Source organism: Salvelinus alpinus, chromosome 18, assembly GCF_045679555.1.
Source record: "Salvelinus alpinus chromosome 18, SLU_Salpinus.1, whole genome shotgun sequence".
NCBI lineage: Eukaryota > Metazoa > Chordata > Actinopteri > Salmoniformes > Salmonidae > Salvelinus > Salvelinus alpinus.
Window position 1 is genome coordinate 20,351,502 of NC_092103.1, and position 14,704 is coordinate 20,366,205.

Consider the following 14,704-nt stretch of genomic DNA (forward strand, 5'->3'; position numbering starts at 1 on the left):
GAATCATGCTTTCCACCCTGCATTGGATGATGTGGTGTTTTCACAGTGGAGGGAGAAGGGGCTCACAACAATTGGTAATTTATACATAGATGGTCAGTTAGCTTCATTTCAACAATTACAGGCAAAGTTCAACATGCCAACAACACATTTTTTCAGATACCTCCAAATCAGGAATTTCTTAAGGACACATATCCCACAGTATGGCATTAAGCCCAATAGTCCTACATTAGATAGCTTGATACTTGTCAAACCCCATTCAAAAGGGTCGGTCTCTAGACTGTATGATGTGCTACAGGCCCACATAGAGGTATCCACAGACACCATTAAAAGGGCTTGGGAACAAGAACTTGGTTCAGAAATCTCAAATGAGGACTGGATAGAAGCTCTCAGGAATATAAACCACAGTTCAGTGAATGCCAGACACAACCTTGTACAGTTTAAGGTGATACACAGGTTACACTACTCAAAAAGTAAAACTGCATAAAATATTCCCGGACACCTCACCACTGTGTGAGAGGTGCAAGCAGGATGAGGGGACGTTGACCCACTTATTCTGGACATGCCCTAAATTACATGCTTACTGGGCTCTCATTTTTGATTACTTATCTAAGGCCTTTGATAGAGTTCTAGCCCCAGACCCATTGATCGCTCTGTTTGGTACAGTTGATGGGAATAACCAGGAAGGGAAAGCTGTCTCTCTGTGTACTCTATTAGCCAAAAGGCTCATATTGCAATTTTGGAAATTGGAGACTGTACCTACCTTTGAAATGTGGTTACGGGATTTAGGGAATGTAATACATATGGAAAAGATTCGATACAACACCTCCAATAGAAGTCCATTGTTTTACAAAATATGGCAGCCGATACTGGATAAATGGTCTAGCCCCGCTTCATAACTGGGCTGACGATCTGCTGCTACTCTGTGCTGTACTCCACTCAATATTTATTTTTGGCTGAACTACACTGCTTGTAATGACTATATGCTGTCTTCTTATACATGTACCACCTAATAGGATTTTGTTTTATTTTGTGTATGTGTGAGTTAACTTTTGTTTTGTCCTCTAAACTGGCCATCCCATTCAACAGTACAATGAATGTCATTGTTTGTATTGCTGTCTTTTTTACTTTATTTTTATTGGAAAATAATAAACATATTATAAAAAAAAATAAATAATAATAAATGGGTATGATGAGAGGAAGAGGATGAAAGGGACAAAGAGGAGAGTGAGTGAGGAGAGTGGAGAAGGAAGAAGAGGAAGATGGGGGGGAGATGGAGGGAGCAAAATGGTGAGGAATAAGGAGGGGAGAGAAAGGAATAGAAGAAGACGAGAACAGGAAGAAGAGCAGGAGGGGGAGAAGGTGAAGCAGAACAGAGGGAGAAAGAGGGGCTTATCTAACAAAGCCCGGGCTGCGTCGTCACACTCTCCTGAGCACTTCAGATCGCATTCCACTAAAATGCACCTTGGGGGATACACAGCGGCTATGTGACACAGCAGCACAGGGAGAGGAGGAAGGGGAGGAAGAGGAGGAAAAGGAGAAAAATAAAAGAGGGTAGCGGGAGAGAGGGAGGAGGTAGAGTGTAGAGAGAGTGGTAGATGAGGTAGGGGAAAAGGAGAGCAATTAGGGGGTAGTGGGGGTGAGTGTCTGGGGTAAGGGTACAGAGATCAGTGGTTTGAGAGAGGAGAAGGGCAAAGGTTGAATAAGGTACAGGAGGGAGAAGAGAAAGGAGTGAGGGAGACTAGAGGGGGAGAAAAGAGTGGAGGGGGGATGGTGGGGAAGGAGGGATGATATAGTAGGAAAGCCAGCTGTGACTTCACGCTGCCCTTCACATTCTCAGAAGTGTGCTGTGGTCACACACTTTTCCTCCACATACTACTGCCAGAGACACACATGCGAGTGTGTGTGTAGGGAGGGTTCAAACACTTAGACAAATGTATACACTCAAGCAAAGATAGACACAGACACACTCTTATGTGAACACAACAAATGAGCGCACACTACCGAAACACGTACCCCCAACGATGAGTGATACTTACTGATTGGACCCAAAGCCACCAGCAGACCCAAAGCCTGCAAGAAAACCAACAAACACAATTAACCATGTACATGAAGATGTATCAGTGGAAACAATTTAAAACACCTCTGTAAAATGTAGACAATCAGAGAGAAAACTACTACTATTACCACTGTATTACCTCTGGTACAGAGCCAGTCAACCACATAAGACACAACACAAACCACAATAATATGACTTGTTCATGACCTAACGATCGAGTAAGATGGTAAAAGTGGTCTTCCCACCCTCCTCTTCCCGTGTTGAGAAAACTGGGCCATATACAAACATTATTCTGACAGAAAGTAGCTTGCGTGGCAGCATGCGGCCATAGCAGGTATTTGGGTTAATAGGAAGCCACTGGTGGGATTCCACCATCCCCACGGCTATCCTAGCATTAGCCTAGCACTGCATCTTGTGGCCCTGTTGTACTGCATAGCAGTACATAGCTGTGCAGATAGCATTAGCCACTAGGCTAACTGACTGCTATTTATCCAGCCACTAATGAGTTGAGCTAACCAGTGGCTCTGCTTCAGGGGAATATGGGAAGAGACTCATTGGCAGGACTTCAAACGAAGACTTGAGCTCTTGTTTATTTGTTCCTTGTTAGCGTGGCTGGGAGAGTGGGGAGGAGACTGCAGGGGCAGATAAGACTAAGCCGGGTGTTGGAGTAATTTCATATGCTTTGTACAGTTTTAGTCACTAGAAGAGGGAGGGAAGTGAACATGTCAATGAAGACTTGGGGTGCATCCTCTAGGGTGGCATCCTCTGCACTGATCTGAAAGAACTGAATGGGTGAGATAGTAGTACAAACCTCCTCCTCCCTGCTGTCCGAACGCAGAGAAGCCGCTGGGCTGAGGAGCTCCGAACCCTGACCCCTGCTGCTGCTGGGCCAGGTTACCAAAGGATGGCGCACTCTGGTTGGCCAGGGCACCAAACGACGGTGTGCTTTGTTGAGTGGAGGCAAAGCTGTGAGGGGAGAGAGAAACAAACGACTAAAAATAGATTCAGATTTAATACATCAAACAATAACCTAATAAAAATTCAGGAAGATGTGTTGCTTAGAATAACCATTGGTACAATTGATTTATTACATTATTGACAGACAAACTGGGAAATATGCTGGTCAGTTTACATCCACCCTATATACTACATCAGTCCTGAACCCCCTGACGCCATACAGAGGGAGGTCGAATTACTATGACCTGCGCTCCTCTCCTCCAGGTTACACACTGTCTAGTATAGTCACTGTAGCACACTGCCCCAGTCCCTCTACTCTGCTCACATTACCATTCTAACCCAGAGGACAGGTTTCTAAAATATGCAGAGAAACATCCTTGCCTGGAAAAATATCAGAGCCCATTACATCAAAGCATATTGCAATAATACTTTATTTGAATTACAATGGAATAAGTCGCTGCCGCTCCCACGGCGCTTCCCTTACTGATCTGGGATCTGTATGTGGAGGCTGGGACACTGTCAGGGAGCGGAGTGTGTTTTAATATTTTATTCAGTTTAAATGTGTAGTAGAACAGTCTAAATGAAAGCTAGATGTCTTCTGTGGCTCAGTTGGTAGAGCATGGCTCTTGCAACGGCAGGATAGCTGGTTTGATTCCCGGGACCACCCATATGCAGAATGTATGCACGCATGACTAAGTCGCTTTGGATAAAAGCATCTGATAAATGGCATATCTTATATTATTATATATTTCGTTCTGACATGGAGGCTTCAGTTGCCCTGAGTGAGATACAAGAGCAGCACCAGTCACACAGCTGTACCTTCAGGATTAGTTTTCGAGAGTCATCAAACATCACCAGAGACGAGGGACGGAGGAAGGGGAATGGACGTAGAATATAGCATGTGTGTGTGGCCGTTCAGAGAGGAGACAGAAAGAAAGAGGGGAAGATAACAGAAACAAGGGCAAAAAGATTGTGACATTAAAGAAGAGAGTGAGACAGAGTAATGACGAGAGAGGGGTAGAGAATAGTCCAGGCCACCACCAGCTCAGCTGCTCTGCTGGTTCTAATCTGAGAAGCAGACCCCTGGACCGAAATATAGGCTGACCTCTGACCTTAATACAGGAGCCAATCACTTGCCGGCCGGCCTGTCGGCCTTCTTTACCCGCTCTTGGGTCAATCCAGGACCAGACCCATCTTTAAGTACTAGGCTTGGGAGATATACTGTTTATACCGTATACAGGGTTATTTACAAACACCCCCGGTATGATTTCCAATACATCGCGGGGGCTTTGTGCAACGCCACTGCTTATTACTATAGATTGATTATAAATCTAAGAGGTGTCAGTCAAATAAATGATATCCAGCTCAGGGTTCCAGCTAAGCATTAGGTTTGCTAACTTGCCTACTGCCTAGATGTCAAAATCAAGCTTCTTGGTTACAGCAGGGACTTTTAATACCCTCCTGGATCAAGATCCCTTTCGCCTAAATTGTTTTGTGCGTCCCCACAAAAAATATATTTTTGTAAATAGCACCCCTTGTGTGTACTTCCGGTAATACCGTACACCCCGTTAGGGTACAGAAACGGTATGAAAATCTGGATATCGCCCAAGCCCACTCTGTATGGCTCCACTGCTAAATTGAGGAACCACTTCTAAAGATAGGGAGGGTGACATTTACTGGCTGTAGGGAGTCCTGAGGCGTTTTATCTTTGAACTATCTTTTAATAAATCTCTGCAGAGGTTTGGAAAACAACTAAACTAGGACCAGCATTCGTAAACAACTTCAATATTTATCTTTGTGAACAGGACGACGGGTGATGACAGGCGAAATAAAGAGCGGTAAAAATATTACCTCACGAGTCCTGACATTATGAAAAGAACAAGACTGAAAAAAACTGACTGAACTGAGGAAAGGAATGACTGAAAACACTAAGCCTGCTGCCATTTGACAGTCCCATGGGATTAAACCCTGACAAGACAGAACAGGAGAAAAATAAGAAAAACTGAGAAATGACTTCAGGGCAAGGCTAACTCGTCTTCCTGAAACCAACAGGACCTAAGTTCTCAACTTGCCTACCTGTTTAAATAAAGGTGAAATAAATAAAAAATAAAGTAGAGGGTGTAAAGTGTGTGTGTGTGCGTGTGAGTGAGAGTAGGGGGTGGTAGAGGATTGAGTGGTGGGGATTTAGGCAGTAATCACCTCCTGACAACTTGTGCCCAATACACGACCCCCAGGGGGGAAAGAGGGAGAGGATAGATAGAAGAGAGAAGGAAGGAACCAGCCCATTTTAAAATCATCTGTCAGTATGACCCCAGAGTGGGATTATCTGGGTGGAATAATCTATCTCTGCATGGCTCCGTGGTTTGGGTCTTGGCAGAGGTGCACAGCGCCCCAGCAGGCCTGCACGTGGGGTGGGGGGGGGAATAGGGAGCTGAGCGGTAGGGGATGGAGGAATAATCCCATTTTCTCCCATAATCTTACAATGAGGGTTGCAGTTAAACTCGGAATAGAGGTTGACTCAGCAGGGGGTCTGGGTGGTTAGAGCTGACTGAATCCCATCCCCTGATGAATTGTGTTTAAAACATACCAGCAATGCTTGCCCTAAACTATTGTGGACTTTTCTAAATTAAATTTCAAACTCATTGAAGGCAGACGAAGCACACAATGTGTGCCAGTAACCATATTCTCAAGTCATACCGTATAGAAAAACAGGACATTTCAGTACAATTTTATAAATGCTGACAGATAATTTGTTAATTCGACATGGTGGGAACTTTTTGTGTCGGAAAAATGTATTATGCGAGAAATGGTAGTGGAAATGCCTTAATGCGAAAATATTGATATAATAACCATCATATTGAAGTAAACTTGGAGTCACCCGATGACATGGTGTGTGGTCCTCCCACTACAAATCTGGAAACCATGCAGTTTATTACACTACAGACAAAATAAGTTGATGAACGTTACAGAGTGGTGAAAGTGCAAATTGATGAGCTTCATGCTCCTCTCCAATAGGCAGACTCAGGGTCTTATTCTGGTGACATGATGATCGATGCTTGAATGCAATTAAATTATCCATAATAATGTCACCATGTAGACTACCCGCACTGCATCTGCGAGCTGTTGGGTAAAGCGCACATACCAAGACCAGAGGAGGCACATTTGCTATTTAACGCAACAGCTGTGACAAAACTATCGGTTGAAAATGAAATGTAAACACATTGAACTTTAGATTTTTACTCAGTACAGTGCCTTCAGAAAGTATTCATACCCTTTGACTTTTTCCAAATGCTATTGTGTTACAGCCTGAATTTAAAAAATTGCTAAATTGAGATTGTGTCAATGGCCTACAAACAATACCCCATGTCAAAATGTAATTATATTGAGACATTTTTACTAATTAATTATAAATAAAAATCTGAAATGTCTTGAGTCAATAAGTATTCAACCCCATTGTTATGGTAAGACTTTGCTTAACAAGTCACATAATACATTGCATGGACTCACTGTGTGCAAGACAATGTTTCTAAAACTGGTTGTTTGGATCCTGGATGCTGATTGGATGAGCAGCATTCCAAGCTGTGCTGCTGCCTGCTAACAGTACCATCTAAAACATTATCACTGCGCCGCCATGAGAATATCATGTTAATGTTGCCGTCTAAATCATCTCAACTCGCACATAATTTCCCCTCGCTTCAAGCCTAGCATTTAGTTTGGTACAGCGGGGGTTAATATAAGCCTTGCTGTCTGTCTGTCCGACCTGGAAACAATGTTTCACTTTCTAATTTTGATCTCTGTAGTACCGTACATACATGTAGTACCGTATAAAACATTCGGAACACCTGCTCTTTCCATGGCATAGACTGACCAAGTGAATCCAGGTGAAAGCTATGATCCCTTATTGATGTCACTTGTTAAATTCACTTCAATCAGTGTAGATGAAGGGGAGGAGACAAGTTAAAGAAGGATTTTTAAGCCATGACACAATTGGGATATGGATTGTGTAAATGTGCCTTTCAGAGGGTGAATGGGCAAGACAAAAGATTTGTGCATTTGAATGGAGTACGGTAATAGGTGCCAGGAGTACCCGTATGAGTGTCAAGAACTACAACACTGCTGGGAACTTCACGCTCAACAGTTTCCCGTGTGTATCATGAATGATCCACCACCCAAAGGACATGCAGACAACTGTGGGAAGGAAGCATTGGAGTCAACACGGGCCAGCATCCCTGTGGAACGCTTTCGGCACCTTGTAGAGTCCATGCCCTGACAAATTGAGGATGTTCTGAGAGCAAAAGGGGGTGCAACTCAATATTAGGAAGGTGTTCCTAATGTTTTGTACACCCCGTGTAGCGTGAACAGTGCCCAGATGAGAACTTTTTCTGAGCCAAGTCGAAATCACGCATCAACATCATTATCATGGACATATCCAAGTAAATGTCAATGTAAAAAAAGCTAAATGAAACCAAAATGCAGCTAGTGTACTGTCATTCCAAGTTTAATGTTTGATGTGACTGAGTTAGCTGAAGTTGGCTAGCTAGCTAGCTAGCTAGCAAGCAAGCAAGCGAAAAGAACGTTATCCAGACTGCATAGCAATCATTTTGCTTAGAACGGATGACAAGGCCTTTTTGCATAGCAACTATGCAAAAGTAATTAACTGGGTGTCACGCCCTGACCGTAGAGCCTTTTTATTCTCTATTTTGGTTAGGTCGGGGTGTGACTAGGGTGGGTAATCTAGGTTGTTTATTTCTATGTTGGCCTGGTATGGTTCCCAATCAGAGGCAGCTGTTAATCGTTGTCTCTGATTGGGGATCATATTTAGGCAGCCATTTCCCCACTATGTTTTGTGGGATCTTGTTTATGTGTAGTTGCCTGTGAGAACTTCAGTTTCTTCACGTTTTGGTCGTTCTTTATTGTTTTTGTGCGTTTCATTCATTAAACACGTGGAACCCATATTACGCTGCACTTTGGTCCGTATGTTATTACGATGATCGTGACACTGGGTCGTGTCCGTAGCAACATGACCAAAAGAACTAACAACCAGATTTCGTCCAAAACTACTATACAGCTTCTGGTCAAAGAATGAAATTGTATGAATTTACTTATCAAAATAATATTTTAATACGTTGGTAACAGTTTTATAAAAGCAATAAGTAAATGGGTTTCTTATCGCGTCGAACAACGCCATATACCTGTGACTATATTCATGCTACATCACTGCCTTTTGTGCCTTATTTCTTAACATGACTTTAGAATGACAACCTCATCTCTGTATCTCACACATTGCAATTATCTGTAAGGTCCCTCAGTCAAGCAGTGAATTCCCAAGACAGATTCAACCACAAAGACCAGGGAGGTTTTCCAATGCCTCGCAAAGGGCACCTATTGGTAGATAAAAAAAAAAAAAAAAGAAGCAAACATGGAATACCCCTTTGAGCATAGTGAAGTTATTACACTTTGGATGGTGTATCAATGGATCAACATTGTAGAAACTCCACAATACTAACATAAATGACAGTGAAAAGGAAGCCTGTACAGAGTAAAAAAAAAAAAAAAAAAAGAAGCAAACATGGAATACCCCTTTGAGCATAGTGAAGTTATTACACTTTGGATGGTGTATCAATGGATCAACATTGTAGAAACTCCACAATACTAACATAAATGACAGTGAAAAGGAAGCCTGTACAGAGTAAAAAATATTCGAAAACATGCATCCTGTTTGCAATAAGTCACTAAAGTAAAACTGAAAAAAACAAAAAAAATGTTTACTTCATATTCTGAATACAATGCGTTATGTTTGGGTAAATCCAACACATCACGGAGTACCACTCTTCATATTTTCAATCATGGTGGTGGCTGCATCATGTTATGGGTATGCTTGTCATCGGCAAGGATTAGGATGTTTTTTGGGATAAAAAGAAATGAAATAGAGCTAAGCACAAGCAAAACCCTATAGGAAAACCAACAGACACTGGGAGATTAATTAATCTTTCAGCAGGACAATAACCTAAAACACAAGGCCAAATATAGACTGGAGTTGCTTACCAAGACGACATTGAATGTTAATGAGTGGCCTAGTTACAGTTTTGACTTAAATCTGCTTGAATATCTATGGCAAGACTTGAAAATGTCTATCTAGCAATGATCAAGAACTCATTTAACAGAGATTAAAGAATTTTTTAAAGAATAATGTGCAAATATTGTACAATCCAGTTGTGCAAAGACCTTAGAGACATACCCAGAAAGACTCACAGCTGTAATCGCTGCCAAAGGTGATTCTAACATGTATTTTCGACTCTGGGGGTTGAATACTTACATACTCAAGAAAGTGTTTTATTCCCCCCCCCCCCACTTTGAGATTAATATTTTGTGTAGATTGTTGACAAAAAAGACAATTCAAACCATTTTAATACCACCTTGTAAAACAATTTTGAAAAAGTCAAGTGGGGTATATACTTTCTGAAGGCACTGTACATAACTTAAGCAAAAAAGTACCTTGTGTGCACTACATCATCACGCACTGACTTTTATCCACAATAAGTCCGTTTGGTGGAAACACCACTGGTAGGAAAATACACATATATTCTTTATGCTAATGTTTTAATATTCACATGAAAATCTGTCACCAACTGGATGGAAACCTGGCTAGTGTAGCTGAGCAGGGCTTAGGGTGTTATGCGCAAGTTGAGAAATGAGGTCGGGGGTTAGCATGTTATTGCTTATTTACCATGGAATGTTGGTGACAAGCTCCATGTGTGAATATGAAAACACTGTCTGGGATGTGTCATCGTGCTGTCAGCTGGAACGTGAGGTGTTGCATAACTAGCCCCTCAGGTGGCTGAAACCCTTGCCCATAATGCTTTTCTTTTATTAGTCAACCTTTTTAATATACATGACAACCAACCCAGACAATATCACATACACAGCAATAAATGCATAAAAACATTTAAAGACATTCTGAAGCCTCTATGGTCAGTATTATCAAGAATATTCAGCTATTCTACACTGTAATTTCAGAACAAGTAGAAAAAGTCTTCACTCTTCATATCCAATACATGTCTAACAGGGGTGTCTCTCTTACCCGAATCCTCCCACGTTGGCGGCTGCCGTTCCCTCTCCAAACACCTTGCTGGCTGAGGAGCCCATGGGACTGCTAAAAGAGGGTGCCGAGCCAAACGCTGCTGCCCCCCCAAAAGCCGGGGAGCCCCCAAAAGCAGGGGGGCTACCGAACACAGGGGCACTCCCAAAACCACCTGTAGGGGTACAGAGAGAGGGGTGTGTGAGGAAGGGTCAGGTGGTAGACTTTGCATTTGAAAAAATACGTGTGAGAGGGATGGTTACATGAATACACTTGACATGTGTATGAGCAATATTGTTGTATTGGTTGAGACGGGGGACGGAAGAATGTCTCAGGGGACACTAACCATACATAATAGCAAAGGCTTCAAAAATAGAGGCACCGTTTATTACCTTATTCCTACATTTTGAGCCATGTGTAAGTCACACCTGGTGATGCCTTAAAACTAAAATCACCCCAACATGATTAATAATGTTGTGTTGTATTATCATCTGCTCTACAACACTCCATATCTGTTCAGGGACAATTGCTCTCACACACACATAGCATAAGGGCTAGGAGGGCTTGACGGGAATTGATTGCCAACCACACTCTCTCTGGGGCTGAGAGAGGAGGAGGAGTTAAAGAGAGGGGAGCACTGAAATTACAGCCTGGCTACGAGACGAGCACGGCCCAGTGAATAATTGATTGAGCTAATGTAATAGGATTACATTCCTTGGAGCGGCACCGAAAACCCCCAGGTCCGTATTCACAAAGCCTCTCAGAGTAGGAGTGCTGATCTAGGATCAGTTATGAATTAGAGGGGGGACCTGATCCTAGAACAGCACTCCTACTCTGAGAGGCTTTGTGAATATGGGCCCAAGAGTTTAGGGGTAGATGCCTATGATAAAGCTAGGAGAGGTGATGTCCTTTGGCAGTGCCAGATAGCTAGCTGAGTAAAATGCCAAGACAAAACTGCAGTCGTAATAACTTTTGGGGAACGCTATGACTTTCTATTTGCTAAGACATGCTATAATTTTAGCTAGCTTGAGGAAATATTAGAACTGTGTTGACAAAATGTATGCTATAACTGCTCTGGCCAAATAGACACCAAGACTAGCTATGAAAGACGCAGCATTGCGGAATGTAGCCTGACCGTGTTCCACTAGTGCTGTACTGGCAGAAAGAGATAAGGTGACTCTCACTGTAGCTCAGATGATAAAGGAGGACAGAGTGAGTCTCTCCTTGGGGAGCTAGAGCTGGGGGCAGCTGAGGTTGCAGGGAGTGGAGCCACCCCCACCGCATTGCTGGGGAGGAAGTGATGCGTGTGTGGAGTGTTCATCCATCAGCACCTGCCCCACTCTCTGACCCTCACATGACACTGAGCCACCCACCGCACCAACAGACAGAGGAAGACAGGACGACATCAGAGAAGGAGCCAAGAATGTAAAGGGCCGTTACTATCACAGTCAAAAAGACCAGAGGGGCTAGTGATGGGGAATGTGTTCAAAGAGGGTAGGTATTGCAGAATAAAGTACAACTACCCTATTGTACCACCTTGTATTGTGTACGTTAGGCCGGCAGGTGTGATATTACCCTGTAATAACACCTTGCAATAATTTCGCAATCGAAAGATGCTTGCTTGAAAAAGTTATAATCGACATACAAAATATATCACTTTGAAGAGTAAGACAGGCTATTGAGACCCAAAGTTTAACAACAGATGGGTTATTTGTGACATCATTGGACAACACTTTTGAAAATAACCATGGACAAAAAGTCTGTAGTTGACAGAGCTGTGTGACTATTGTTACTTATTTTGGGTTGAGGGTGTAGCCTACCTGTCTGTTTGGCAGGGGTGGAGAAGGAGCCGAACCCCTGAGCGGCCACGCTCCCGCCTCCCGTGCTAAAGGTCCCACTGGCCGTCTGCTCCCCCCCTCCGAATGTTGATGCTGGAGAGCCAAAGCCAAAGGTTTTGGCCCCGCTGTTCCCAAACAGGGTGGGTCCTCCTGTAGGACAGACAGAGGTTAAAAGTGGAGTTACAGCAGTGGATTTATAGCAGTATAGGATGTAGACTGAAATTGGTGCCGTGCAAATGTTTTGTGCCGGTCCTGTTCATATTTACAGTGCATTCGGAAAGTATTCAGACCCCTTGACTTTGTCTACATTTTGTTACGTTACAGCCATATTCGAAAATGTATTAAATATTTGTTTTCCTCAGTAATCCAGACACAAAACCCCATAATGACAAAGCGAAAACAGTTTAAAAAATTTAGAAAATATATTACAAATAAAATACAGAAATACCTTATGTAAGTATTCAGACCCTTTGCTATGAGACTCGAAATTGAGCTCAGGTGCATCATGTTTCCGTTGATCATCCTTGAGATGTTTCTACAACTTCATTGGAGTCCACCTGTGGTAAATTCAATTGATTGGACATGATTTGGAAATATCTCACAGTTGACCGTGCATGTCAGAGCAAAAACCAAGCCATGAGGTCAAAGGAATTGTCCGTAGAGCTCCAAGACAGGATTGTGTCGAGGCACAGATCTGGGAAAGGGTACCAAAAGATTTCTGCAGAACACAGTGGCCCGACCAAACTGAGCAATCGGGGGAGAAGGGCCTTGGTCAGGGAAGGGACCAAGAGCCCGATGGTCACTCTGACAGAGCTCCAGAGTTCCTCTGTGGAGATGGGAGAAACTTCCAGAAGGACAACCATCTCTGCATTACTCCACCAATCAGGCCTTTATGGTAGAGTGGCCAGACAGAAGCCATTCCTCAGTAAAAAGGTACATGACAGCCCTCTTGGAGTTTGCCAAAAGGGACCTAAAGGACTCAAACCATGAGAAACAATATTCTCTGATCTGATGAAACCAAGTTTGAACTCTGGCCTGAATGCAAAGCATCACGTCAAAAAAACCTGGCACCATCCCTACAGTGAAGCATGGTGGTGGCAGCATCATGCTGTGAGGATTTTATTCAGTGGCAGGGACTGGGAGACTAGTGAAGAAGGGAAAAAAGATGGAGGGAAAGATGAACGGAGCAAAGTACAGAGATACACTTGAGTAAGACATACTCCAGAACACTCAGTACCTCAGACTGGGGCGAAGGTTCACCTTCCAACAGGATAACAACCCTAAGTACACAGCCAAGACAACACATGAATGGCTTCGGGACAAGTCTTTGAATGTCCTTGAGGGGTCCAGCCAGAGCCCGGACTTGAACCTCTGAAAATAGCTGTGCTCATCCAACCTGACAGAGCTTGAGAGGATCTGCAGAGAAGAATGGGAGAAACTCCACAAATACAAGTGTGCCAAGCTTGTAGTGTCATACCCAAGAAGACTCTAGGCTGTAACCGCTGCCAAAAGTGCTACAGCAAAGTACTGAGTAAAGGGTCTGAATATTTATGTAAATGTGATATTTCATTAATAAAAATAAAAAAATGTACTTGCAGAAATGTCTAAAAAACAGTTTTTGCTTCGTCATGGGGTAGTGTGTGTAGATTGATGAGGGAAAAAACTATTGAATCAATTTTAGAATAAGGCTGAAACATTAAAAAGTGTGTGAAAAGTCTGAATACTTCCTAAATGAACTTCAGGTATAGGAACTCTGCAATTGTTGATCTAATATTCTATAACAAATGCAGGAACTCAGAGAGGTCTGGAACTCTTTGTTAATGGTCTAACTAATTTACCGCATGGCGATGTTACCATGGAAAGTCGAAACTACCGCACATGCAAACCTGCTGATTAGAAGGTCCTGTGTAGATTGTATTTTCAAATTATCAAATGTTTTCACACTGTAACAGTTCGCTTCATCCTCTGTTGTACAATATGATATATAACAAAGAACAAACTGAATTTTGACGCAACTGGGCCTTTAAAATCGTCGTAAAAGGATCCCAAAAGATTTCCAGACAGGGCGCCACTGAGCTAAGCTTCTCACCTAAGTAATGGTATGGGAAACCCGAAACAAGTTCTCGAATTGGCTATTGGTCCCCTCCAAGAGGATGAGAGCGAGGACAAGAGAGATGTAGCAAACCTGAACAATCCTCTATTGCATGGGTAGGGCACCTAAATACAGCAATTTTTATCGGAACGAATGGTCGGGGGCCCCTAATTTTATTGTATGCTGCAAATTGACCACAACTAATCAAATCAAATTATTTGTCGCAATACACCAAATACAACAGGTAGACATTACAGTGAAATGCTTACTTTACAAGCCCTTAACCAACAATGCAGTTTAATATTATTTTTTAAATAAGAAAGTAACAAATAATTAAAAACCAGCAGTAAAATAACAACAGCAAGGCTATATACAGGGGGCACCGGTAAAGAATCAATGTGCGGGGGCACAGGTTAGTCGAGGTAATATGTACATGTAGGTAGAGTTATTAAAGTGACTATGCATAGATAATAACAAAGAGTAGCAGCAGCGTAAAAAGGGGGGGGGGGGGGGGGTAATGCAAATAGTCTGGGAAGCCATTTGATTAGATGTTCAGGAGTCTTATGGCTTGGGGGTAGAAGCCTCTTGGATCTAGATTTGGTGCTCCGGTACCGCTTGCCATGCGGTATTAGAGAGCACAGTCTATGACTAGTGTGGCTGGAGCCTGACAATTTTTCTTCCTC

General features: G+C 42.9%; 1 protein-coding gene across 6 annotated transcripts in view; it reads right to left on the bottom strand.

Moving 5' to 3' along the window:
• Positions 1-14,704, bottom strand: part of nup214 (nucleoporin 214) — an 88,466-nt gene that overhangs the window by 12,062 nt on the left and 61,700 nt on the right. For 3 of the 6 annotated variants that reach the window (XR_011668782.1, XM_071350613.1, XM_071350612.1), the window contains exons 32-35: positions 11,912-12,079; positions 10,095-10,266; positions 2,868-3,022; positions 2,014-2,070 (exon numbers count right to left, since the gene is read on the bottom strand). Coding sequence is in view for 5 of the 6 variants with exons in the window: in XM_071350613.1 (XP_071206714.1) it covers positions 2,033-2,070; positions 2,868-3,022; positions 10,095-10,266; positions 11,912-12,079 (533 nt within the window). In the remaining variant the exon portion in view is untranslated. The remainder of the gene's footprint in view (positions 1-2,013; positions 2,071-2,867; positions 3,023-10,094; positions 10,267-11,911; positions 12,080-14,704) is intronic. The other 3 variants (XM_071350609.1, XM_071350608.1, XM_071350611.1) reach the window with 1 other exon arrangement.